General features: G+C 44.6%; 2 protein-coding genes, 1 long non-coding RNA gene and 1 pseudogene across 12 annotated transcripts in view; 2 read left to right on the top strand and 2 right to left on the bottom strand.

Moving 5' to 3' along the window:
• The window catches only part of LOC148773922 (uncharacterized), a 39,874-nt gene extending 36,314 nt beyond the window's left edge, over positions 1-3,560 (bottom strand). Inside the window, exons 1-3 of the mRNA XM_088832017.1 lie at positions 3,533-3,560; positions 3,087-3,229; positions 2,144-2,952 (exon numbers count right to left, since the gene is read on the bottom strand). Coding sequence (XP_088688143.1) covers positions 2,248-2,952; positions 3,087-3,229; positions 3,533-3,560 — 876 coding nt within the window. The 3' untranslated portion in view covers positions 2,144-2,247. The remainder of the gene's footprint in view (positions 1-2,143; positions 2,953-3,086; positions 3,230-3,532) is intronic.
• Positions 1-27,766, top strand: part of LOC129557789 (liprin-alpha-1-like) — a 263,237-nt gene that overhangs the window by 70,247 nt on the left and 165,224 nt on the right. The gene's annotated exons all lie outside the window — the stretch shown is intronic.
• Positions 1-27,766, bottom strand: part of LOC129557793 (ferroxidase HEPHL1-like) — a 178,635-nt pseudogene that overhangs the window by 36,314 nt on the left and 114,555 nt on the right. The window contains exons 17-22 of the transcript XR_016036423.1: positions 20,396-20,502; positions 16,905-17,127; positions 15,505-15,648; positions 11,426-11,588; positions 10,910-10,975; positions 10,553-10,820 (exon numbers count right to left, since the gene is read on the bottom strand). The product of XR_016036423.1 is annotated as a ferroxidase HEPHL1-like (transcript). The remainder of the gene's footprint in view (positions 1-10,552; positions 10,821-10,909; positions 10,976-11,425; positions 11,589-15,504; positions 15,649-16,904; positions 17,128-20,395; positions 20,503-27,766) is intronic.
• LOC148773921 (uncharacterized) overlaps positions 14,233-27,766 on the top strand; it is a 100,033-nt gene continuing 86,499 nt past the window's right edge. For 2 of the 4 annotated variants that reach the window (XR_016036427.1, XR_016036426.1), the window contains exon 1: positions 14,236-14,886. This is a non-coding gene — a long non-coding RNA (uncharacterized LOC148773921). Of the gene's footprint in view, positions 14,887-27,766 lie in introns of all 4 variants that reach the window. The other 2 variants (XR_016036425.1, XR_016036424.1) reach the window with 2 other exon arrangements.

The raw sequence follows: 27,766 nt of genomic DNA, 5'->3' as shown, positions 1-27,766 counted from the left end.
AAACCCCCCACCAAAAAAAACAGCATAAGCTCAGTCTCCCACTGGGTAAACCTATCCAAAGCAAATGCCTTTCAGACAGCCCATCAGTTAGAAGGGGCCAACAGCACTCTAGAGTCTCTGGAATATGTGGGCTAGAGGTGGGTTTGATCACAAAGGGTACCCAGCTTCTGGCATCAGATGGCTGCTCTCCCATGGCAGAGCCCACGTCTCCCCAACTCCTGGGTCCTCAGGAAACATTCACTGAAGGGGCAGATCATCTCCAGGATCCATGCTACTTTGGGGTTTTCCTTTCTCCCAGAAGCCTCAACTCACAGGAAGGCAGAGGGAAAGCTTCGACTATCAATGCCTTCCCAATGACAAGGAAAACTGAAGACGACTTTTCAAAATGAATTTGGTGACTTCCTGCCAAGTTGAACAATTCTGTGGTGCAGATCACAAAATCAAGCTCACTGTAACCTTTTTCTAACCAACTCTTCCCTCAACTTCACTATTTCTGTCAATATCACTCCCCAATCACCAGGCCTGCAGCTTTTCCGGAGAAGGCAATGGCAGGCCACTCCAGTACTCTTGCCTGGAAAATCCCAAGGATAGAGGAGCCTGGTGGGCTGCAGTCCGTGGGGTCACTAAGGGTCGGACACGACTGAGCGACTTCACTTTCACTTTTCACTTTCACACATTGGAGAAGGAAATGGCAACCCACTCCAGTGATCTTGCCTGGAGAATCCCAGGGACGGGGGAGCCTGGTGGGCTTCTGTCTATGGGGTCGCACAGAGTCGGACACGACTGAAGTGACGCAGCAGCAGCAGCTGATCAGTTCAGCCCTTTGGGGCCTCTGGAAAGCTATACGCCCAAGACCGTGGCTCCTTGCTCCTGGAAACCTCCCGTCCTTTCCCTTCTAGTCATGGGGCCCACACTCACACGAGACCTCAACTGATGCCACATCTTTATGGCATCCTTCCTAGCTCTAACCTCCTCCCCTTCACAGACCTTACACACTACCCTCAGCCTATTACTTATAAAGTGCTATTTCCAGCTAGTCCAGCCTCTACTCAAATCATAACTTTTCACTTTTTAAACCATCAAGTCTGTTCTGTTCTCCCTGACTCAGGCCCATATTCACTCTCATATCCCGGAAACCCTGACCAATCCTGCCTCCGCGAGGATACTCGCTCGCTGTGTCTGTCCTTCCAGGAACTGGGCCTTCTTGGCCATCTCAAAATCTTGGCAGAAGTCTCAACTCTGCTTATCCACATCCCACTCACCGGCAGGGGCACAGGGCGAGCCCAGCTTCTCACACAAGCTTTCCCCATCCTTCAGCCCACCGGCCACCTCCGCTCCACAGAGCTGTGTCTAGCCTCACACACTGCCTTCCTGTCGATTCAAACACTCTCCCCCCCGCCCCCAGCCCAAGTCAGAACAGCTGGTCAGAAAGACCAGCTGCTTCTTAGCCACGTGATCCTGCCCAGACCACCAGACTTTGAGAATCTCACAGAACTGTTGCTGTGACAGAATTTACATGAAGGCGAGTCATTCATCTCACACTCAAAAAAAGACCATCCAGGTGGAGGATTTGGATATCCTTCTAACACTGGCCAAGAGCTTTTATTTCCCAGCATTCACAGCCGTGCAGCGGCTAAGTCTCAGTATGTTAATTAAATGTAAGACAAGGGAGAAAGCACTTTGATTGGGTTACTTTTCCTCATATCCTCCATTTAGACGCTCGGGAGCTTCTCTGATACAAACCGGGTGACTGCAGAAATGCGGGGGCGGAGGGGAGAGGAGACAGTTGTTCCAGGCAAATCTAGTGACAACGGCGCCGATCTTAGGAGTGGGGCTTGAACACTAAGCCACAGTCAGCAGTAGGAACTGACTGGGCACATTGCCAGTAAGCATCAGCGGGCAGCAGGGAACAGGCGAACTGGGGAGTGGGATACGAGCAGGGTCCACGGTTAGGGGGCGGGGAGCACGGGACAAAGAATGCTTCAGACCATCAAATCTCGCTACCTTCCTTCCCAACGTGCATGCCCATGACAACGGCGAGCACCGCCAGGGGCGCGTGGTAAAATCACTTCCAGCCAGAGACCAGGGCACCTCTGATAACGCCGACCCAGCCCGCCCCGATCCCGCCAGCCCCGGGCCTCACCAGTGGAGATTTCTTGCGCGAAAGCCAGTGAGATGAGCAGCAGAGGCAGCCCCACGGCGATGCACGTGACCATCTTGTCCACGGCCAGCTCCAGCCGCAGCCCCTTAAACTTGGGCTCGGAGGGCTCCTTCAGCAGGAAGTCCGAGAAGACATACTCGGTGGCAAGATGCGCAATGGCCATGGCTGCGGCGCGCCGGGCTGGGCCGGGCAGGTTCGCGAGGCAGGCCTGCGGACCGCCGGCGTCGGGAGGGCGGTGCGGCGCCTTCGCCCGTCACCAGCCCAGCCCGCGGGTTTCGCTTTCCCTTTGCCGGCTCCCCGGTGGCTCCCACATTTCGCCGGTCTTTGTACCGTGATGCGGCGCAGCCGTCTACTCCGGGCAACTGGCCTGGCGGGTCCCGGGGCTGCTCCGCGGGCACTGGAGCCCGGGTGGCGCCCGCTCCTCCATCGCCGGCCGGGGCGCAGCCACCCCGGCAGGTCCCCGGGCTCCGCGCCGCCGCCGCGCGCCCGAGGGCGAGAGTCCGCGGCCGAACAAAGCACGAGCCCCGCCGCGAGGCCCCGGCTGCAGCCGCCGCCGCCCCGCGCGCTCTCCCGGAACCTCGGAAGAGCGCGAGCGCCGAGGGGGCGCGGCGTTTCCGGGAGCCGGGTGGCGCGCGGTAGGCGCGGTAGCGCCCGCAACCCTGGGATCCACCCCCGAAGGGGGCGTCCGGGCGAGCGGCACCTCGGCTGGTCCTCGCGCCCCTCCCACCCTCATCCCCTCCTCTTCCGGGCGCCGGGAAGTTTGACGTCCCTTCCAAAAGTGAGCTGTCGCCCTGTGGACCCGACGGCCCCCTTACGCCTCACCCCCAGCATTTCTACATGGCGGGGTCAGGTCAGAAGGTGGTGCAAAGGCCTCAGAGAGCAACGGCGCCATAAAAGGCGATCGAGCAGGTTAGACCGAGCAAACGTGGGAGAGGGGGGCGCTGGACTCTTGCAGGAACATCGGGGCTGGGGAGGCGCGGGCTCGGGGTGGTGAGCCTGCGCCTGACTCGGTCTCAGGGGTCTGTGCTTCGCCTCTCGCTTTGCCCGCGGGAGCCTCGCTCTGGGGTGCTGAGAGACAGTCAACAGACGCTGTGATCAGCAACACTTGGAGCTGGCAGGACCTTTGAGCAGGACGGCTCCTTGGGCCGGGGCTGCCGTCTCTGCTCTTTGTACACGGGCAGGTCCGTGCAGGCAGGCCTCTTCTGTGTGCGCTCACCTGCCCTGTGTACATCTCCACCCCGCCCTGCCCTCAGAGCCCTGGTCCCATGGCCTGCACGACCCTCCGCTTAGGGGACTCATGGGACCAGGACCGCCCAGTGGCCGGGACCACAACCCTCATCTCCTCTCAGCCTGAACTCCAGTCTTCCCCACGTTGTTCAAAGCAGTGCCATTCGACCATGCACCCAAACCAGACACCTGGACTGCCCTGTGTAACAGTGAAGTCTCTCCCAGCTGCCTTAACCAATTTCCAAATTCTCTGGCTTCTCGCTCCTAAATATTGAACATCTAATGATTTCCCTCCACCTGTGCTGCCATCCTCTCTCCTAACACGTATAGGTAGGCCCTGCAGGCCTGCAAGCCCTTCTCCCCAGCAGCTGCCAAAGGGAGCTTATAAAAGCTCCAGTCTTATCCTATCACTCCCCTTCTTAAAGTGTACCTTGTTGTTAGGATAAAATTCAAATTGTTTAGCATGGCCACTGCTTGCCTTACCAGTTTCACTACTTTCCCTTCAGTTCTTCAACTTAGCCAGCTCTTGCCTCCTCAGACCTTCACCTGCCCCAAAACACATCCACAGTAGCCTCTTTGCCTAACCTGTTCTGCTGGATGTCACTTCCCCTGGAGAGTCTTCCTTGCGAACACTAAACAGGGTTAATTTTTGTTAATCCTTTGTTAAATATTCTTGTGATACCAGCTGCGGATCTTGGGAAAGTTACCTGCCTCCTCTGTACTTCAGTGTTTTCATCTGTAAGGTGATTATACTGCTTAGGATTGAGGTAAAGATCAAAAGAGTTAATAGACGTAAGGTGCCTAGGACATTGTCTGGCAACTGATGAGTACTGTGTACATGTTATCCATTACTGTTCCCCTCTATTTTTCCTTCTTAATGAAAATCACTGCTACTGCTACTAAGCTGCTAAGTCACTTCAGTCGTGTCCGACTCTGTGTGACCCCACAGACGGAAGCCCACCAGGCTCCCCCGTCCCTGGGATTCTCCAGGCAAGAACACTGGAGTGGGTTGCCATTTCCTTCCCCAATGTGTGAAAGTGAAAAGTGAAAGTGAAGTCGCTCAGTCATGTCTGACTCGTAGCGACCCCATGGACTGCAGCCTACCAGGCTCCTCTGTCCATGGGATTTTCTAGGCAAGAATACTGGAGTGGCTTGCCATTGCCTTCTCCAAATGAAAATCACAATTACAGTTAAACAAGTATGTGTTTAACTGTCCATTGATTTAGTGTTTGTCTCCCCTTTAAGGTGCATTGAGGGATTAAATAACACATCCTCCTCTAAATCCTCCCTTCTCCCTCTCCTTACTCCAGTGTCATTTGTTAGAAGGAAGCCAAAGCAGCTGTGGGCCTCATAGCTATGGTCCCGAAACTCTTGTTTTGTTTGTTGGAGACCCTTGACATTTGGATATGAAATCTTTTGTGACCAAAATAGTCAAAGTCAAGAGAGTTAAGCCCACTACACGGCCTGTTCTGTTTATATATTCATTTATTCATCTAAGTAATGTCTGCTGAGCAACTATTGTGTATTTTCACTGTGGTCTGTGTGGGGGTGCAGCAGTGAGCAAAACAGGTCTGAGGTCCTTGTTTCCATGGAGCCTAGATTTCAAGGAGACAGACAAAAGTCAAACTAACAGGTAAGATGGCTATGTCCCAGGATTAGGGCAACTAAAGAAAACAATGGAAATTAGAAATAACTTGGGAGGGGTCCACTTTAGAGAGGGCAGTCTGGGGAGCTTACATCTGAACTAGGAAAGAGGGTGAGGGTGCTGGAAAGAAAGAGCATTCCAGGCACAAAAAGCAGCGTGTGCAAAGATCCTGAGGCCAGAAGGAACTAGCAGGGCACAGGAACTGATAAAAGCTGAAACAGAGGGGTCAGAGGTGAAGCTGGGGATGTGGACATCATGGGCAGCCAGATCAGTCTGAGTGTTATAGATGAAGGCAAGGAGTTTGGATATTATTAAAAGTGTAACCAAAAGACAGTAAAGGAAATTTACCAGGTTAAGTGACGTGATCGGATTTCAAGCGGGGTTTGGAGTCTGTAGCCCAGGAAGAAATACATTTTGAGTTTATTAGCATAAAGATGATTTTCCAATCCGGGGAGATGAGTGAAATAACCTGTGGCGGGGGTATAACAAACTACCGCTGACTTGGTGGCACACGTTTATCTTTTCTCTCTTTGTCTGCACTGGGTCCTCACGGCAGCGCAGCAGGCTTCTCTAGTTGCATGTTTCAGGCTTAGTTACCTCTCAACATGTAGGATCTTAGTTCCCCAGTCAGGGATCGAACCTGAGTCCCCTGCAATGGAAGGCGGATTCTTAACCACCAGACCACCAGGGTTATTTATTTTTCAACAGTCCCACATTTATTTTTCAACAGTTCTGGAAATCTGAAATCAGTTTCACTGCAATAAAGTCAAGGTGCCAGCAGGCCTCCAGAGGCTCGAGGGGAGAATCCGGTCCTTTGCCTTTTCTAGCCTTGAGAAAGCATTCCTGCATCTCCAAAGCCAGCAGCATAACACCTTCCTTCATGTGTCCCATAGCTCCCTCGTCTTTTTTTATAAAAACACCATGCTTGCATGCATACTTAGTCACTCTTTTGTATCCAACTCTTCCTAACACCATGGACTGTAGCCCATCAGGCTCCTCTGTCCATGGGATTTCCCAGGCAAGAATACTGGAGCTCAGTTCAGTTCAGTTCAGTCGCTCAGTCGTGTCCGACTCTTTGCGACCCCATGAATCACAGCACGCCAGGCCTCCCTGTCCATCACCAACTCCCGGAGTTCACTCAAACTCATGTCCATCAAGTCGGTGATGCCATCCAGCCATCTCATTCTCTGTCGTCCCCTTCTCCTCCTGCCCCCAATCCTTCCCAGCATCAGACTCTTTTCCAGTGTGGGTTGCCACATTTCCTCTTTCAGGGAAATGCTGGATCCTCTTCCTGATCCCAGGAATCAAACCCTTGTCTCTTGCATCAGCAGGCAGATTCTTTACCACTGTGCCACCTTGGAAGCCCCATAAGAACACTGTGGTTACATTTAGGACCAATCTGGGTAATCTGATATAACCCTCCCATCTCAAGATTTGTTAACAATCATAGCTGCAGCATCTTTTTGCTGTACACAGTAACATTCACAGGTTCAGGGAGTGGGACCTGGAATCTTTGGCGATACTATTCAGCCCGCCCCGGAGGGCCGAACGAAGAAAAGGGCCCAGTTCAAGTCGGGAGGCATGGTAAGATGTAAGTCAGAGGGAGGAGAAGAAACTCACAAGAGACTGAAAGGAAATAGCTGCTGAGGAAGAAGGAAGGTTGGCAGGCCATGTTATGGAGCCAGGGAACTGAGGGTATCCAGAAGGAAGGAGCTGCCAAGTGTTACTGAGAGGTTAAATAAGATAAAGACTGGGAAGAGGCCACAGAACGTGGAATCATTTCCATTATCATTATTAGAGTCGTGATGGTTTTGATAACAGCAGACTGGGGTGCAGAGTTGGGCAGGGCCCTCTGGAAGGGAAACCACTGGGGTGGATGGAGGCATGCACTGGGTGAGGAGACAGAGACCAGTGTGGACAGCGCTTTCAGTTCTGCTGTCAAAGGAACAGAGGACCTGTGTTGGAGCAGGTTATGGAGCTAAAGACAGTGACTGTTTGTTTGCTGTCTGTTTTTAATGGGCGGTATTGCTGATAACTTCATGCAGGAGGGAAAACTGATGCCTGAGGAAATTAAGGTCTTGAGAAAGCAAGAAGGGATGCAGTCTCCAGAGTCCAGGGAGAGGCTGGCCCTGCCAGGAGCAGGCGCACATCTTCTGTTGTAACAAGAGGAAAAGACGTATATAAATGTGATTGATTTTCTCAGCAGAGTGAGGCTGAGCGTGGAGAAGTGTTGTACCTCTGAGAAAACAATACTTGGTGAGAGTCGTGTTATCTGTGGGCTTCCCAGGTGGCTCAATGGTACAGATTCTGCCTGTCAATGCAGGAGAAATGGGTTTAATCCCTGGGTTGGGAAGATCCCTTGCAGTAGGAAATGGCAACCCACTCCAGTATTTTTGCTTGAAATTCCATGTACAGAGGAGGCTGGCGGGCTACATTCCATGTGGTTGTAAAAGGGTCAGAAGCAACCTAACAACTAAACAACAACAATGTTATCTGTACACATATATTGTCACTTTGTTTCATTTCCTCTAACGAGTATAACTAGGATAGTTGCTAAATATCTAAAAAATAATTCTCCTTTAACTAACCGCCTGCTCCAGGTAAAAATTTACCTATTACTAGACCTCAGGTAGGGTGTTGAAAAGAAATGTAAATAGCTATCTTTATGATACATGAAACTTTATTAAAAAGAGAAATAGTATAATCAAACTACTTTGTGGTTTCATTTTCATTAAAAAAATAAGCTAAGAGAAAAGGAAACGACAACTAAATAATTTGTTTTCTACGTCAGTTATAAATAAGGCATTTATCATGATTAATATTATGAAACTATATAGCCTACACATGTCTGAAAACTGTAAGCACGTACTAAAAATCACATTATCAGTGGTTAGTAGTCTGGAATTCAGATCCTTGGGTATCATGTTTGATATGACATTTAAGCAGACTATGAACAGAACTATTAGCATTTGCATACTGTTTATGTAAGACTATCAGTTCAGTTCAGTCGCTCAGTCGTGTCCGACTCTCCGCGACCCCATGAATCACAGCACGCCAGGCCTCCCTGTCCATCACCAACTCCCGGAGTACACTCAAACTCATGTCCACAGAATCGGTGATGCCATCCAGCCATCTCATTCTCCGTCGTCCCCTTCTCCTCCCGCCCCCAACCTTTCCCAGCATCAGAGTCTTTTCCAGTGAGTCAACTCGTCTCATGAGGTGGCCAAAGTATTGGAGTTTCAGCTTTAGCATCAGTCCCTCCAATGAACATCCAGGATTGATCTCCTTTAGAATGGACTGGTTGGATCTCCTTGCAGTATAAGGGACTCTCAAGAGTCTTCTCCAACACCACAGTTCAAAAGCATCGATTCTTCGGCGATCAGCTTTCTTCACAGTCCAACTCTCACATCCATACATGACCACGGGAAAAACCATTGCCCTAGACGGACCTTGGTCGGCAAAGTAATGTCTCTGCTTTTCAATATACTATCAAGGTTGGTCATAACTTTCCTTCCAAGGAGCAAGCGTCTTTTAATTTCATGGCTGCAAGCAGCATCCGCAGTGATTTTGGAGCCCAAAAAAACAAAGTCTGACACTCTTTCCACTGTTTTTCCATCTATTTCCCATGAAGTGATGGGACCAGATGCCATGATCTTTGTTTTCTGAATGTTGAGCTTCAAGCCAACCTTTTCACTCTCCTCTTTCACTTTCATCAAGAGGCTTTTGAGTTCCTCTTCACTTTCTGCCATAAGGGTAGTGTCATCTGCATATCTGAGGTTATTGATATTTCTCCCAGCAATCTTGATTCCAGCTTGTGCTTCTTCCAGCCCAGCGTTCCTCATGATGTACTCTGCATATAAGTTAAATAAGCAAGGTGACAATATACAACCTTGACGTACACCTTTTCCTATTTGGAACCAGTCTGTTGTTCCATGACTGGTTCTAACTGTTGCTTCCTGAGCGCATACAGGTTTCTCAAGAGGCAGGTCAGGTGGTCTGGGATTCCCATCTCTTTCAGAATGTTCCACAGTTTATTGTGATCGACACAGTCAAAGGCTTTGGCATAGTCAATGAAGCAGAAATAGATGTTTTTCTGAAACTCTCTTGCTTTCTCCATGATCCAGCGGATGTTGGCAATTTGATCTCTGGTGCCTCTTTAAGACTATAGCTTCTATCAAATTACCCATTTCCCCTCACCAAAATGGAGATAGCATGAAAAGTCCCTCCACCAGTATTTATTGGGTCCTACGTGTTCACTTGGACAGCCCCATGACCCACTGCTAAGGCAGATGTACTAACAGCCCCCATCTCGCAGCAGCGTGGGCTAAGAGCAATTTCTCAGTCTAGTAATAAACAATGTTACTTTTATCAATCTTACACCTAGAGCTGAGGCATACTTATAGAGAGTATGGATTGCCTCTTAATGGGTTGAGTTTAGTTGTTCGATATTTTATTTGGCATTTGAGACTTGAAAATTATAAAAATATATCTCAAAGTTGATTTATTGGTTTAAAAATTTGCTACTGGGACTCTCTTTTATTAGCCTGTTCTTTCCTCTTCCCATCAAAGACTATGTCTTTCTCCTCCCAGCTAGTCAGCTGCATTGATGAATTCCTTCTGGTGTTTTTCACATGATGACACTGTCTTTATTTCATAAAAGACGGAGCCTGGGAAAGAACCTCCTAACAGTGAAAAATCAGACTCAAGAGTCAAGGCCAGGCTTGCTTTCTGCAAAGTTTCCCTCCCGCCACGTTTCCCTCCCCTTGGAAGCTCCCCCTAAACTCTTAAGGAGTGACTTGACTCAAAGTGGGAGAACCTAGCCTGCTATTTCAGATTCCAGCCCTCCACATTGTGAAATACAAATTCTTTGATTGATTTTTGAAAATACAAACATTGCCACAGAAACATACTGTAAAAAATGTATAAATGAAGTGAGTTGTAAACATTCAACTCAATGTAAACATTCAAGTATCTCTACAGGTTTGCATAAAAATAGTATTTTTTAAAAATGCATATAACTTTGCTTCTTGTAGCAAACAGTGCACAGGCTATTTATATTAAAAGGGAAAAGGCAAGGGGAGCTAGCTAAAGCCTCCAAAAAAGTCATTTGATCAAATTTTATCAGCAGATACTGATTTAGACATTTTCAGGGACACCCCAGAAAGTTATTTTTCCTGGAACCACTAAAGGAAGCATCTTCCGTAACAGAGATGAAAAATCAGTGCCATTCCAGTTAGATGTCTGAGGCAGTGTAACTCTTTCCCGAAACTGTCCCTCTATAGAGATTTTGATGGTAAGAAAGCACTGTCTAATCTAAGAATTATGAAAGATGGAAAACAAAGGTATCTTTCAGAGGGTCTTCGCACTTCAACGAGCTCATTCAGAGAACAGACTGCGTCTGCTTTCTCAGTCATGCCCACTTTTTCTATTTTATACCTGAGGATTATTCACAGCCCCTTTAAAAATAAATAAAGAAAAGCACATTGCTTTGAATGTGTTCCAGAGGACCGGAGCCTGACCCGGGAAGCGGCGACAGGGTCCTCGGAGAGCGGTGCCCTGTTCCGTCTCCCTGCCGAGGACGCGGGGCTCACAGGGCGTCGGTGGGGAGAGCGCAGGACTGGACCTCCTGGTACGCTGCCCGCGGCCTGGCGGAGCACAGCTTGACGGAGAGGACCACCGACAGGACCAGGAGGAGGAGGCCGAGGACGAAGAGGATGACCAAGGCTGCTCGGGCTCCTTTGGGATCCAGACTCTGGCCGAAGAAGTAGAGCTGCTCCTCGACGGGTTCTGTGCAAAAGAAACGCGAGCCGTCAGGCCACTTTCCCTGTGGAGTGAATCCCGACCATTGACTACAGGGTCGGGGCGGGCATCGTTACCGTTAGAGGACGCGGATCCGGATGCACCTCCGGAAGGAGACTTGGTGGAGTATGGAATCCTGTTGTCTGGACAAAGAAGACAATGTGATGGTTTATAAACAATAGAAGCAGATTCTTTTCACTATACGAGTTGTTTCCAGAGTTAAATCATTTCACCAACAAAGACTTGATCCTATCAGCATCTGTAAGTCTTTGTTGGATAGTCACTGCACCTATTTCATGCCAGTATACATGCTGTTCTTACCCCGTCCACCCTGCAAGTTTCTGCTCACCTGTTAAGATAGCCACCCGTGGAACCTGGGTTCATGTCCCCCGAGCTGTTAATCATTGCCCCCTGCTGCTGTCACTGAACCCTGTACCCTGCACTTTTTCTTGGCATATATCATAGTCTACTACAGTTACATGTCTGTCTCTCTTACTTGACTCTGAGCTCCTTGGAGGCCCTCATGCTTCCTGTTTTCAAAGTCTGCAGGAAGCCTGGTACTATCAGCTGGCATCACAGACAGAAAACAGTACCTATGTTTCGAAGGACTGTGTAGGTTGTCTCCATGCCAGCATGAATATGGTCAGACACATGACAATGTAACAACCACGTCCCTGGGTGATCTGAAAACAGTTCAATGGTTTGGAATGTCCCGGGAAAGAGGTCATATACATCTTCTCGGTAAGATTTACCTATCTGCAGGTAGAAGGAAATAATAAAGATAAGAGCAGAAATCAATTAAATGAAGCATGCTGCTGCTGCTAAGTCACTTCAGTCATGTCCGACTCTGTGTGACCCCATAGATGGCAGCCCACCAGGCTCTGCCGTCCCTGGGATTCTCCAGGCAAGAACACTGGAGTGGGTTGCCATTTCCTTCTCCAGTGTGTGAAAGTGAAAAGTGAGGTCGCTCAGTCTTGTCGGACTAGTAGCGACCCCATGGACTGTAGCCCACCAGGCTCCTCTGTCCATGGGATTTTCTAGGCAAGAGGAGTGGAGTGGCTTGCCATTGCCTTCTCTGAAATGAAGAATAGAAACATAATAGAGATAAAGAAACCAAAAGCTGGTTCTTTGGACAAATCAGTAAAACTGATGAACTGTATGGAAACCAACCTGTGATGGTCCCCAGTGATCCCTGTCTCCTGGCACTCAGTACCGTGGTAATCTCCTCTCACACTACTGTCTGACGGTTGGTCCTTGAAGCCACCAGCATATGGCAGAAGCAAATGGCATTCTGCTTCCCTTTCTCTCTCTCCCCCACTGGATCACTCACTCTAAGGAAGCCAGCTCCAATGTCATGGTAAAGAACTGAAGCCTCTGGCCCATAGTCCTGTGAGAGAGCTTGGAAATGGATCCTACAGCTGCTGTCAAACCTGATGACTATAGCTCCAGCTGACATCTTGATTGAACCCTCACAAGAGATGCTGAATCAGAATCAATGAACTAAACTCTTTCCAGCCTAACCCAGAGAGATTGTGAGATAATAAGAGTGTGTTGCTTTAGGGCACTACATCTTAGGGTGAATTTGTTATGCAGCAAAACTCTAGATAAACTGACAGAGGGAAAAAAAAACCCCACAGATTACAAATATCAGAGATGAAAGGGGGTCTATCGCTAAGACTTTATAGACATTAAAAAGGATAATAAAGGAATATTATGAACAACTATACATGAATTCTACACCTTTGGAGATTTACAGATGGCAGATAATAGAAAAGCATATGAAAAGATAGTCAATATAATTAACCATTCAGTTCAGTTCAGTCGCTCAGTCGTATCCGACTCTTTGCGACCCCATGAATCACAGCACGCCAGGCCTCCCTGTCCATCACCAACTCCCGTAGCTCACTCAAACTCATGTCCATCGAGTTGGTGATGCCATCCAAAACAATGAGATACCAAGATATATATTGGGTTGGCCAAAAAGTTCATTCAGGTTTCATAAGATAGTATTGAAAAATGTGAATGAACTTTGTGGTCAACCCAATGCTTAAATGGATGGCTATGTGAGAGTTGGACTGTGAAGAAAGCTGATCGCCGAAGAATTGATGCTTTTGAACTGTGGTGCTGGAGAAGACTCTTGAGAGTCCCTTGTACCGCAAGAAGATCCAACCAGTCCATTCTAAGGGAGATCGATCCTGGGTGTTCACTGGAAGGACTGATGGTAAAGCTGAAACTCCAGTATTTTGGCCACCTCATGCGACGAGTTGACTCACTGGAAAAGACTCTGATGCTGGGAGGGATTGGGGGCGGGAGGAGAAGGGGACGACCGAGAATGAGATGGCTGGATGGCATCACCGACTCTGTGGACATGAGTTTGAGTGAACTCCGGGAGTTGGTGATGGACAGGGAGGCCTGGCGTGCTGTGATTCATGGGGTCGCGGAGAGTCGGACACGACTGAGCGACTGAACTGAACTGAAGAAAAAATAAGAATGAAAGATAGCAAGTGTTGATGTGAATGTGGAAAAGTGGTACCCTCATACATGTCTGGTAGGAGAGAAAAGTATACTGTGTCTCTGGAACACAGTTTGGAAGTTTTCTTGAAGTTAATCACATATGTACCACCTGTCCTGCTGGCTCAGTGGTAAAGAATCCACCTGCCAATGCAGGAGACATGAGTTCGATCCCTGGGTCAGGAAGATCCCCTGGAGAAAGAAATGGCAACCCACTCTAGTATTCTTGCCTGGAGAATTCCATGGACAGAGGAGTCTTGCAGGCTATAGTCCATAGGGTTGCAAACAGTCAAATACATCTTAGCAACTTAACAACAACAACTAGCAATCTACCCCTAGGCATTTTCTCAAGGGAAAGGAAAAACATATTCACATGAAAGCATGTTCACAAATGTTTGTAATGACTTTATTTTTTAATAACTCCAAACTGGAAACAAGCCAAATGTCCTTCAGTAGGGGAACAAATAAACAAACTGCAATACATTCGTACGATGGAATACTGTTCAACAACGGGATGGAACAAACTGCTTATACAACGCGGTGGGTGCACGTTAAATGCCGATACAAAATGAAACAAGCCAGACTAATAATGCTATAGACTGTATGATTTCATTTACAAGACACTTCAGAAAAGGCGAAACTACAGAGACATAAACAGATCAGTGGTTGCCAGGGGTACAGAAACAGATCAGTGGTTGCCAGGGGTTAAACAAGGGAAAGGAGCTGACTCTAGAAGGTGCGAAGGGGACATTTTAGGGGTTGAGGGAGGTGTTCTATACCTTGATTAGGGTTGGTTACACCACTGTATGTGCTTATCACAACAGAACTGTATACTAAACAGGGTGAATTTTGTTGTTGTCATTTAGTTGCTAAGTTATGTTCAACCCTTTGCAACCCCATGGACTGTAGCCAGCCAAGCTCCTCTGTTCATGGGATTTCCCAGGCAAGAATATTGGAGAGGGTTACAATTTCTTTCTCCAGGGTTTCTTCCCAACCCAGGGATCAAACCCATGTCTCCTGCATTGGCAGCTGGGTTCTTTACTGCTGAGGCACCAGGGAAGCCCCAGGATGCATTCTACTCAGTGTAAATTATACCTTAGTTTGAAATATTTATGTATATAATAATTTTATATGTACATAAAATAATTTTGTTTTTATAAATTTTATATATTTTAATATAATTTTCAAAATATGGATTAAAACAGCCAAATTCTGAAAGGCATCATAGGCATTTAATATATGGAACTTAATATATGAAACTTCATATAATCACTGTTAGTACTTTCTGTCTTAAACTGTGTTGAATAAATATACTGAGGGGAGAGGATATTAGATGTTTCATTAGTTGGTATTTATTTCCGTGTGACTGGAAAAGGAGCAGTACAGGTTTTCTTTGCAGATTAGACATGATTATTCATTTCTATCTACTTCCTGTAGACTGCACAGCACCTGAGATGACAGACATTTGGACCTTATCCCAGGGATTCTGATTCATCAGGTCTTGGGTGGAGCCTGGCAATCTGTTTCTTAAACCGCTCCACAGGTGAGTCACCACTCAGATGGTACAGCTTGATGCTTGAAAGGCAGGAAGCCACACGTGGTAGAGCCCAGTCCACTAGGGCAAAAGTCAAGGTAACATTTCGGAACCAAGACAAAGCTTGAAATATCTCATTTACTAGAGAGAGCTATTCTGTTGGCTAAGCACATAGAAAAGAAACAGGAGAGGGAAAGAGAAAGAAAACAGAGAAAAGAAAAAAACGGAAAAGGGACAAAATACTGTGGATGCCTTCATTTGCGATATTAGTAGCATACTCCACATGGGATTATCCCCATGTGGGCTGCCGTCTATGGGGTCGCACAGAGTCGGACATGAATGAAGCAACTTAGCAGCAGCAGCAACTGATAAGAAAACTCTCATCTGAAGCTCAGCGAGTTTTTGGTTTTTGTTTTGTTTTTTTTAAAAAAGCACAATAAAATACATATTAAGAAATATTTGTCACGGGAAGGACATAATCATATTTCTCTGTTCCATTCTCTAGCATTCACTACCACCCCTTGTGGCTTGTGAAAGTCTTATTGTCAAATAACTCTAATTTCACAATGGAAATATATTGAATCTGTTAATTCAATGTCTTCCCCAAAGCATTTCTCTTACATGTACCTTGAAAAGAAAGCTCTCAGCATGATAATGAATGGTGTGTATGTCCACTTCATCTCCTACAGGATCCTAACAAGTACCAGTTGGTCATTGTATCTTCATTCATGACGAGTCCATGAAGGTTCCCAAAAATCTTCCCATTAATAGCTAAGACGGTAAAAGGAAACAGCCTCTCATTAGTGATGATTCCTTAATCTGGTTTTAGAAACAATTCAAGAAGATCTTTATGTCACCAACATTTTCATTTGCCTGATAAACATGTAACCATCCCACTCACACTTACCAATGGCCCCACCATTTTAGACCCAAAACTCAAATTAGTAAGAAATCTTTATAAAAAAGAGCAAGAAAAGAGAAATACAAATTTGGTTTTAAAAGCTGTCTCTTGGATAGCAGTACATGTTGGTTGGTTGGTTGTTTATTTGAAATAGTCTTTTTATGGAGTGGATTACAGACTCACGTGTGGGGTCCCCAGATTTATACCATTCTACAGCTGACTGAACACAAGCATGGAGAATCAAGTTTATGGAAATCAAAATTGAACCAATTAAAAGGTTCAATTAATATTACATTTTCTGAGAACTAGCTTGGGGCAAGTTGCTGCTGCTGCTGCTAAGTCACTTCAGTTGTGTCCAACTCTGTGTGACCCCATAGATGGAAGCCCACCAGACTCCCCCGTCCCTGGGATTCTCCAGGCAAGAACACTGGAGTGGGTTGCCATTTCCTTCTCCAATGTGTGAAAGCAAAAAGTGAAAGTGAAGTCGCTCAGTCGTGTCCGACTCTGTATAGAGGGAGGCAGAATTGTAGGGGAAAGAGTAGCTGAATCAGAAATCAGTTGCTGTATTCTAATCAATGTTAGCAATTAACTAGCTTTCTTATCTTGGCAGGACCTATCTGTTTGCACACTGTTGGTCAAAAGTAGGTCTTGGTGAGAGAGTGTAGATATGTCAATTAGAACACATTACTTCCACTTGAAAAACAAGAAGTACCTTAAATTTCAAAGAATTAAATAACAGACACATTAAAACAGAAATTTGGTGATAGTGTTTCAAGTTCTAGGGACAGTTAAACCAGGCCCTTAAAATTGATCAAGTACAGGTTATCCTGTATTCTTAGAGAAATATACCAATAAGTGATCATTCATTTTCTAGAAATTACTTTACAGTCTTATAGTTTAGGGATCCCAGCATTCAGAGACACAGCTGCCTAAGCAGATGGTCCAGGCCTTGCTGGCAGTCAGTCAGTGGCTTGGCTGGTTCCCTCTGAAGGAAAGCTTTGGAGGACTGTCTTCTGTCAAGGTGCCCGTGGGAATGGAGAAGGGCTCAGAGAAGGAGGCTGGGACCTTCCACAGATTTCTATGGACTTATCTCAACAAGGGTCTCCTTTTTAAACCTCTGATATACCATGCATTTTGTTGCTCTCCTCAAAATCATCAGAGGGCTTAAAATCGCGTGGATCTTTATTAAGATACTTCTTAACATTGTCATCCAGATACCAGGATTCATTCTCATTAAATACCAAAAACAAGAGAGCAAATTCATAATCAACGTCGCTTCTTCTTCCCTTTTCATTCAACACTCCTTCCCTGCATGTAATCAGAGGACCCATCAAACCACTGTATGTATCCTGAAAGAAAAATAAAATGAATTAGAAGAGCTTTAAATAATTTAATAACACAGATTAGTTGCTTGTAAGAATCATTGCAAAAAAGACTAAAAGACAATTGACCGTGAAATAAGTACTAAGAAACCCTGAAGAATCAGGGCGATCTTTGCTAAAATTTAAGATTATTTCTAAAAATTTGCTGAGAGTGAGCTTTATGAGGGCTGAGGCTGTGGTCTTTACTTATTGTTGAGTCTCCAGAGCCCGGCTATCTACTACATAGAAGGTGTGCCATAAATGTTTGTTGAATAAATGAATGCTTATTTCTATTTTCCTGTGTGTTTTTCAAGTGAGACTATATATATTTTTTTGTTGTTGTTTTTGGCCGCCAGAGCATTTTTTTTTTTTTAGGTAATTAATTTATTTTTTATTGGAGGCAAATTATTTTACAATATTATATTGGTTGGTTTTGCCATACATTGATATGAATTTGCCCCGGGTTTACATAAGTTCCCCCTCCTGAACCCCCCTCCCACCTTCCTCCTCCCTCTATCCTCCCTCTGGGTCATCCCCGCATGCCAGCCTCAAGTGAGACTATATTTTTTAACTGAAGTATAGTGGATTTACAATGTTGTATCAGTTTCGGATGTACAACAAAGTGATTCAGTTATGCATATATATATGCATATATATATTATTTTACAGATTCTTTTCCATTATCAGTTACTACAAGATATTGAATATAGTTCCCTGTGCTCTACAGTAAGTCCTTGTTGTTTCTCTATTTTGTATGTGGTGGTGGTGTGTGCTCAGTCATGTCCGACTCTGTGACCCCATGGACTGTAGTCCACCAGCCTCCTCTGTCCCTGGGATTCTTCAGGCAAGAATACTGGAGTGGGTTGCCAATTCCTTCTCCAATTTTGTATGCAGTGTGTATCTATTAATCCCAAACTCCTAATTTATCCCCCACCCCTCATTTTCCTCTTTGGTAACCATAAATTTGTTTTCTATGTCTGTAAGCATATTTCTATTTTGTAAGTAAGTTCATTTGTGTCATTTTTTTAGATTCCACATATAAGTGATTTCACATAATATTTGTCTGACTGACTTAGTGTAATCACCTCTAGTTCCATCTATGTTGCTGCAAATGGTATTATTTCATTTTTTAAATGGCTGAGTAATATTCAGACATTGAGTGTGTGTGTGTATATATATACACAACATGTTCTTTATCCATTCATCTGTCACTGGACATTTAGGCTGCTTCCCTGTTTTGTTTATGGTAAATAGTGCTGCTATGAACATTGCACGTATCTTTTTGAATTATGGTTTTCTCTGGGTTATATGCCCAGAAATAGGATTCCTGGATCATATGCTAACTCTGTTTTTAGTTTTTTAAGAAACCTCCATCCTGTTCTCCAAAGTGGCTGCACCTGTTCACATTCCCACCAACAGTGTAGGAGGGTTTTCTTTTCTCCACACCCTCTCCAGCATTTATTATTTGTAGACTTTTTGATGATGGCCATTCTGACCAGTGTGAGGTGATACCCAAGTGGGATTGTATTTATAACTATATACAAATCTTATATTTCATTTTCTATGGGTAAAGTTTTCTTGGGAACTGATATGAGCCCATGAATGACTTTCATATCGAGTTATTCAGCCCTGAGCTTTCTTTTGAACTCCCACATTTCCATCTGCCTATTTAAATATTCCACCTGGAAGCCTCCTGCAACAATTCATATGCTAAGAAGCCTTTCTAGGGTGAATGTTAGTATTTCCCTCCCCGTGTCCTTCTCCTGAATTCTCTGTTTCTGTCAGTAGCACTATGATATTCCCTGTCACTTAGGTCAGAAAGCGTGATTTTCAGTGTCCTCACTGTGCCCCACGTTGTGCGCGCGTGTGTGCTCAGTCGCTAAGTGATGTTGGACTCTTGGCAGCCCTGTGGACTGTAGCCCGCCAGGCTCCTCTGTCCATGGAATTGTCCAGGCAAGAATACTGGAGGGGGTCGCCATTTCCTCCGCCAGGGTCGTCCCATCTCATTTGCTATCAAATCTTACATTTTTGCCCCTTCACGGTGTCTCTTCGTTCTGTGACTTTCTCTTCATTCTATCCACCATCCTTCTAGTGTAAGAGCGTTTTGGTTTTTGACCCCGCCCTGCAGCCTGTGGGATATTATCTCCCGGACCAGGGATCGAACCTGTCCTACAAAAGTCACCAGATTCAGAATTGTGATATAATTATGGATGTGCACATGTATTATTTCCCCCAAAGATGATAAAGTCCTTCAAGACAAGAATATTTTCAGCCCTCATAGTACTTGGTGAGGTCATTTGCACATCACAACAGCTCAATAAATATTTGTTTGTGGACTTCCCATGATTCTACTTTGGTTTTTGTTTTTTTTTCAAGTGTCTGGTATGTTTCTCCTGAACTCTTGTGCTGTCCAGTACACCTCAAAGACACTAATTATATCAGATATGACCTTAGTTTGGACATCAATTATGATATATAATTCAAGACTAGATGTTTTATACATTCATATCTGACTCAAGTTCAATACTGAATCTTTGCCTTTAATTTCTAAGTAAAGTTAGCCTATTTATCATTCAAATAGTTTGTAGTTTCAGTTACTAAGTTTTTGTGGAGTTTGTTTTCTTTCCTGAGCCCTGATGGTACTGGTAAGGATTTTAAAATTGGGTAATATCATAAACCATGTTAAAAATTAAAATATATATTTATTTTTTTGGTTATCTAATTTACGTATCTTCTCTTGCTTCAAACTTCCTTGTAAGTTCTAAATTTAGTAATTTGAGATCTTATTTTTTTCCCCTACACTTTAGATCAAGGGCCAGCAAACTTTGTTTTTGTAAAGTGCCATATAGCAGGTGACTTCCCTTGTGGCTCAGATGGTAAAGAATCCGCCCGCAATGAGGGAGATCTGGGTTGGGCCGATCCCCTGGAGAAGGGAAAGGCTACCCACTCCAGTATTCTGGCCTGGAGAATTCCATAGACTGTATAGTGCATGGGGTCACAAAGAGTCAGACACGACTGAGCAACTTTCACTTCACTTCACATAGCAAGAATTTTTTACTCTGTGAACCATATCGTTTCCATCACAGCTCCTCAACTTCATCATCAGTAATGCAAACAAATGGGCATGGCCATAGTTTGAGACCCCTGCTTGAAACCAATACACCTCTTCATATATACCCACCGTAATTGTGATAACTTGAATGGTCAACTGAAAACCATATCACTTTGAGCATTTTGGCAGCTCTCTCCACCTTACCTTCACAAAGTTTACTGTTGAATAGTAAACCCATGGAATACAATTTGGGTCAGATGGCCCTGGACCAGACCTTTTAGGGACATTCCATCTGTAGGTTTTTATTTCTCCTGAAACAAGAAGAAATAGAAAAAAAATTTTTTTAATTATGTGATCTCTGTTCCAGACAATTTACCTGAAGAAATACAAACAGATTCTTTGTAAATTTGATTAAAGTTACTGCTGGGGAGAATTACCCATTCAATAGAAATGTTCCTGTTAAACTCATACGTTGACTTTCTGCAGGTTCACCATGACAGATTTTCATTTCAGGCTATAGCCTTCCATCCTAGTTTGATGGTTTTTCTCCTCAAATTTCGTATCTCCTTCCCAAGAGTTATGCTTGCGCGCACTTGAGTTGCCATGGGCCTCAGCCTTGGCTTCTTGTGGAATCACCAGGGAGCACTGTAAATCCTCACTGCTCATACCTCATCCCAAACCAATGAAATTAGAATATCAGCAATCTACTATTGGTGTACAAATATATTCCTTAAGCTTCTCAGGCAATTCTAATCTGCAGGCATGTGAGATCTAGCTGGAACCAGAGAGACTCAGAGAGGCCTAGTTTCAAATCTCAACCCTAATGACTTGTTTCCACTCAACCTTTGACAAGCTACTTTACCTCACTGACCTTTGAAAAGTGAGGGCTTCCCTGGTAGCTCAGATGGTAATGAATCTGCCTGCAAATCAGGAGACCTGGGTTTGGACCCTGGATAGGAACGATCCCCTGGAGAAGGGAATGGCTACCCACTCCAGACCCATGCCTGGTTTTCACTTAGCTTTTGACAAGCTACTTAACCTTCACAGACCTTTAGTTTCCTTATTTGTAAAGTAGATTAGTCAACCCAGTTTTCAAACTGTTGTGAGGATTAAATGAAATAAAATATCTAGGAAAGTGCCTCACGTTGAGGTCGGTCAATAATTGTTAGTTTGTATACATGTGTGCATGCTAAGTCGCTTCAGTTGTGTCCGACTCTGTGCAACCCAATGGACTATAGCCCACCAGGTTCCTCTGTCCATGGCAATTCTCCAGGCAAGAATACTGGAGTGGATTGCCATGCCCTCCTCCAAGGGATCTTCCTGACCCTGGGATCAAATCCATGTCTCTTATGTCTCCTGCATTGGCAGGCAGGTTCTTTACTGCTAGCGCCACCTGGGAAACCCCTAAGTGTTAGTCACTCAGGCATGTCCGACTCTTTGCAACCCCATGGACAATAGCCCACCAGGCTCTTTTGTCCATGGAATTCTCTAGGCAAGAACACCGAATTAGATTGCCACGCCCTTCTCCAGTGGATCTTTCCAACCCAGAGATTGAACGTAAGTCTCCCATGTTTCAGGCAGATTCTTTACCATCTGAGCCACCATGCAAGAGTTAGTTTGTACGTATGCTAGCAACAAATGCATGCACTCCCTCTGGTCAGGCCCCATATCTGTGAATCGCCTGCGACTGGCCCAGAGTCTTGCAAAGTAACTATATATTACTCATGAGTTATCAAGATAATCACATTGTAAAAGGCTCATTTAAATTATCTCCTTTTGAACTATCTGAGTCCCATCCTCACCCTATAAGGACAAACAATTTATAGCTGAATCTGAGTCACAAAGCAAAAGTAATGAAGATTTGCATGAAACTTTGGTCTGTGTTTGTTCATGAAGCAGTTCGTTAGCAATATCATCTTAGGTCTAGTTTCCATGATTTACCCCATGCCTTGGTAATCACAAGATAAACAGCTGATATTCACCTTTCTAAATGCAAGTGTGGGTTATTAAAGTTGAAACAATCCATTGTCCACCCACCTGGAAGCCAAGTTCTCAACAAAAAGAGGATGCTCAGTAAATGTTTGTTGAGTGATATAATGAAAAGAAGACGAAGAAGATGGAGGAAGGGGAGAAGAAGGAGAGAGGAAATCTGAGGGGGCTTCAGTTCAATCGGGTCCGACTCCTTGTCAACCATGGACTGCAGCACGCCAGGCCTCCCAGTCCATCACCATCTCCCAGAGTTTACTCAAACTCATGTCCATCTAGTCGGTGATGCCATCCAACCATCTCATCCTCCGTCATCCCCTTCTCCTCCCACCTTCAGTCTTTCCCAGCATCAGGGTCTTTTCCAATGAGTCAGCTCTTCGCATCAGATGGCCAAAGTATTGGAGCTTCAGCTTCAGCATCAGTGCTTCCAATGAATATTCAGGACTGATTTCCTTTAGGATGGACTGGTTGAATCTCCTTGCAGTCCAAGGGACTCTCAAGAGTCTTCTCCAACACCACACTTCAAAAGCATCAGTTCTTCAGTGCTCAGCTTTCTTTATAGTCCAACTCTCACACCCATACATGACTACTGAAAAACCATAGCTTTGACTAGACGGACCTTTGTTGGGAAAGTAATGTCTCTGCTTTTTAATGTGCTGTCTAAGTTGGTCATGACTTTTCTTCCAAGGAGCAAGTGTCTTTTAATTTCATGGCTGTAGTCACCATCTACAGTGATTCTGCAGCCCAAACAAATAAAGTCTTTCACTATTTCCATTGTTTCCCCATCTATTTGCCATGAAGTGATGGAACTGGATGCCACGATCTTCGTTTTCTGAATGTTGAGTTCTAAGCCAACTTTTTCACTCTCCTCTTTCACTTTCATCCAGAGGCTCTTTAGTTCCTCTTCAGTTTCTGCCATAAGGGTGGTGTCATCTGCATATCTGATGTTATTGATATTTCTCCTGGCAATCTTGATTCTAGCTTGTGCTTCATCCGGCCTAGAATTTTGCATGATACACTCTGCATATAAGTTAAATAAGCAGGGTGACAATACACAGCCTTGGCATACTCCTTTCCCAATTTGGAACCAGTCCAGTGTTCCATGTTCAGTTCTAACTGTTGTTTCTTAACCTGAACATAGATTTCTCAGGAGGCAGGTAAAGTGGTCTGGGATTCCCATCTCTTTAAGAATTTTCCACAGTTTGGTGTAAGCCACACAGTCAAAGGCTTTAGCATAGTCAATAAAGCAGAAGCAGATGGTTTTCTGAATTCTCTTGCTTTTTCTATAACCCAACAGATGTTGGCAATTTGATCTCCAGTTCATCTGCCTTTTCTAAATCCAGCTTGAACATCTGAAGTTCATGGTTCACGTATTGCTGAAGCCTGGCTTGTAGAATTTTGAGCATTATTTTACTAGCTTGTGAAATGAGTGCAATTGTGCAGCAGTTTGAACATTCTTTGGCATTGCCTTTCTTTGGGATTGGAATGAAAACTGATCTTTTCCAGTCCTGTGGCCACTGCTGAGTTTTCCAAATTTGCTGGCATATTGAGTGCAACACTTTCACGGCATCATCTGTTAGGATTTGAAATAGCCCAACTGGAATTCCATCACCTCCACTAGCTTTGTTCATAGTGATGCTTCCTAAGCCCCACTTGACTTCACATTCCAGGATGTCTGGCTCTAGGTGAGTGATCACACCATCGTGGTTATCTGGGTCATAAAGATCTTTTTTGTGTAGTTCTGTGTATTCTTCCACCTCTTCTTAATATCTTCTGCTTCTGTTAGGTCCATACCATTTCTTTCCTTTATTGTGCATGGGATATCCTTTTTTGGTGGGATCCAACATTCTCCTGTCAATGGTTGTTCAGAAGCGAGTTGCAATTTTGGAGTTCTTGCAGGAGATTAGCGCAATCCAATCCAAGATGGCAGAGTCCCGAGGGAGCTTACTTTTCTTAAAATGCTAACTTGTACTCTTCATCACATGCATGCCCTGATTAAACTTTCTTATCCAACTTGCCTGAACTAAGTTAGTTTCTTGCTCCTACCCCCAATCTCTGGGTTCTCCCAAACCTTTCAGACTTATTTGAGACTCCTGTGGGGACTGAATATCTCTGGCTCCCATTAAAAAAAGAAAAAATGCTCCATTGCCACAATCTATAATCATTTTTCTTCCTACTCTGACAGCCCTCATATCTAGGACTCTTAGAAGTCCAGTCAGCCTAGAGGAGCGGAACTGTGTCCCTTGTCACTCTTCACCATCAGGGTACATCCATCAGGAGGGGTCACACCAGCTTGGCCACAGCCCTACCAGAGCCCCACCCCAACCCTCATGCCTGATATGCTCCCTTCGAAGCTGCTTCAACCATCAAAAATAAATATATTTAATAGTTTTTTTTTTGATCCATTTTAAACCATTTCCCTCTTCATCAAAGCAAGAAGGGAAGAAGAAAGTACAAAAAAATGTGAAGTAGAAAAGATGATCACGTTGCTGTTTAAAATACCACCATGAAGATAAAACCGTTATTAACACTTTGGCTTATTTCCCTTCTGGTCTTTCTTCTATACTTGTATTTTGCTTAACAAGTCTTTCCCGTGTAATTTAAAACTTTTTATTTCATTAAAATTTGTTTGTTAAATCTTTCTTAAATGTCATTTTATGGCTACACGATGGTCCACTATAAAAAGATTCCAAAATTTACTTGTGTCTCTGTATATAGACATTTACATGTTCATGAAAACTTTCTTGAAGCAGGTTGAAGCAGCTTTTGATACTGGGAGTAGGGAGTGGCAGAATTTGGAATAGTAACCAGTAAAGATTTTCCTTCCCACAACCCCATCCTTGGACAGGTACCTTGCTAACTTTTTGATTCATTAGACTGTTTTCTTTTCTTATTTTTTACATCTTTAAATTTTTGCTTTAATGATCTTTATTGAAATTGCTATAGCATTGTTATAGTTCTTCTGTTCTGTGTATTCTTGTCACCTCTTCTTAACATCTGCTGCTTCTGTTAGATCCACACCATTTGTGGAAAAGATCAGTTTTCATACCAATCCCAAGGAAAGGCAATGCCAAAGAATGCTCAAACTACCACACAATTGCACTCATCTCACACACTACCAAGTAATGCTCAAAATTCTCCAAGTCAGGCTTCAACAGTACATGAACTGAGAACTTGCAGACGTTCAAGCTGGATTTAGAAAAGGCAGAGGAACCAGAGATCAAACTGCCAACATCTGTTGGATCATCAAAAAAGCAAGAGAGTTCCACCAAAACATCTACTTCTGCTTTATTGACTCTACCAAGGCCTTTGACTGGGTGGGTCCCACCAAACTGTGCAAAGTTCTTCAAGAGATGGGAATGCCAGACCACCTGACCTGCCTCCTGAGAAACCTGTATGCATGTCAGGAACCAACAGTTGGAACTGCACATGAAACAAGACCGGTTCCAAATCAGGAAAGGAGTACGTCAAGGCTGTATATTGTCACCCTGCTTATTTAATTTATATGTAGAGTGTATCAGGCAATATTCCAGGCTGGATGAAGCACAACCTAGAATCAAGATTGCCAGGAGAAATATCAATAACATCAGATATGAAGATGACACCACCCTTATGACAGAAAGCAAAGAGGAACTAAAGAGCCTCGGGATGAAAGTGAAAGAGGAGAGTGAAAACGTTGGCTTAAAGCTCAACATTCAAAAAACTAAGATCATGGCATCCGGTCCCATCACTTTATGGCAAATAGATGGGGAACAATGTAAATAGTGAAAGACTTTATTTGTTTGGGCTCCAGAATCACTGCAGATGGTGACTACAGCCATGAAATTAAAAGACACTTGCTCCTTGGAAGAAAAACTATGACCAATCTAGATGGCATTTAAAAAGCAGATACATTACTATGCCGACAAAGGTCCATCTAGTCAAAGCTATGGTTTTTCAGTAGTCATGTATGGATGTGAGAGTTGGACTATAAAGAAAGCTGAGCACTGAAGAACTGATGCTTTTGAAGTGTTGGAGAAGACTTGAGAGTCCCTTAGACTGCAAGGAGATCCAACCAGTCCATCCTAAAGGAAATCAGTCCTGAATATTCATTGGAAGGACTGATGCTGAAGCTGAAACTCCAATACTTTGGCCACCTGATGCAAAGAACTGACTTACTGGAAAAGACCCTGATGCAGGGAAAGATTGAAGGCAGGACGAGAAGGGGATGACAGAGGATGAGATGATTGGATGGCATCACCAACTCGATAGACATGAGTTTGAGCAAGCTCCAGGAGTTGGTGATGGACAGGGAAGCCTGGCGTGCTGCATTCCATGGGGTCGCAAAGAATCAGACATGACTAAGCAACTGAACTAATAGTATTATAATAATATTATGTAGTCATAAGAGGTAAAATGGAATGTAACTCCCCCGTATTATACCTATGTGGTTGCTATCAATTTTGTAACAGGGGCTCTTAACACTTATTACAACTACATTTCAACTGTGTAAAATTTATGGAAGTTCATTTTATTGTGAGATCTTCTCGCCTTTCAATGCATCTTTTAAATACATCAAGGCTGTATGTTGTCACCCTGCTTATTTAACTTATAAGCTGAGTACATCATGAGAAACCCTGGGCTGGATGAAGCACAAGCTGGAATTAAGATTGCCAGGAGAAATATCAATAACCTCAGATATGCAGATGACACCATCATTATGGCAAAAGTGAAGAAGAACTAAAGAGCCTCTTGATGAAAGTGAAAGAGGAGAGTGAAAAAGTTGGCTTAAAGCTCAACATTCAAAAACCTAAGATCATGGCATCCGGTCCCATCACTTCATGGCAAATAGATGTGGAAACAATGAAAACAGTGACTGACTTTATTTGTTTGGCCTCCACAATCACTGCAGATGTTGATTGCAGCCATGAAATTAAAAGACACTTGCTCCTTGCAAGAAAAGCCATGAGAAACCTAGACAGCATATTAAAAAGCACAGACATTACTTTGCCTACAAAGGTCCATCTAGTCAAAGCTCTGGTTTTTCCAGTACTCATGTATGGATGTGAGAGTTAGACCATAAAGAAAGCTGAGCACCAAAGAGTTGATGCTGTTGAACTGTGGTGTTGGAGAAGACTCTTGAGAGTCCCTTGGACTGCAAGGAGTTCTAACCAGTCAATCCTAGAGGAAATCAGTCCTTCATTGGAAGGACTGATGCTGAAGCTGAAACTCCAATACTTTGTCCACCTGATGCGAAGAGCTGACTCTGATGTTGAAAAGACCCTGATGTTGGGAAAGATTGAAGGCAGGAGGAGAAGGGGACAACAGAGGATGAGATGGCTGGATGGCATCACCGACTCAATGGACAATAGTTTGGGTAAACTCCGGGAGTTTGTGATGGACAGGGAGGCCTGGCGTGCTGCAGTTCATGGGGTCGCAAAGAGTTGGACACGACTGAGCCACTGAACTGAACTAACCCCAGACTCCCAGTCCATCCCTGTCCTGCCCTGTGCCTTGGCAACCACAAGTCTGTTCTCTATGTCTATGAGTCTGTTTCTGTTTTGTAGATAGATTCCCTTGTGCAATATTTTAGATTCCACATATAAGTGA

The sequence above is a fragment of the Moschus berezovskii genome, chromosome 25 (genome assembly GCF_049115385.1).
Source record: "Moschus berezovskii isolate FMDL1 chromosome 25, NW_MosBer_1.0, whole genome shotgun sequence".
NCBI classification, from domain to species: domain Eukaryota; kingdom Metazoa; phylum Chordata; class Mammalia; order Artiodactyla; family Moschidae; genus Moschus; species Moschus berezovskii.
The sequence above is the reverse complement of the archived record's forward strand: the minus strand, read 5'-3'. Positions and strand labels throughout refer to the sequence as shown.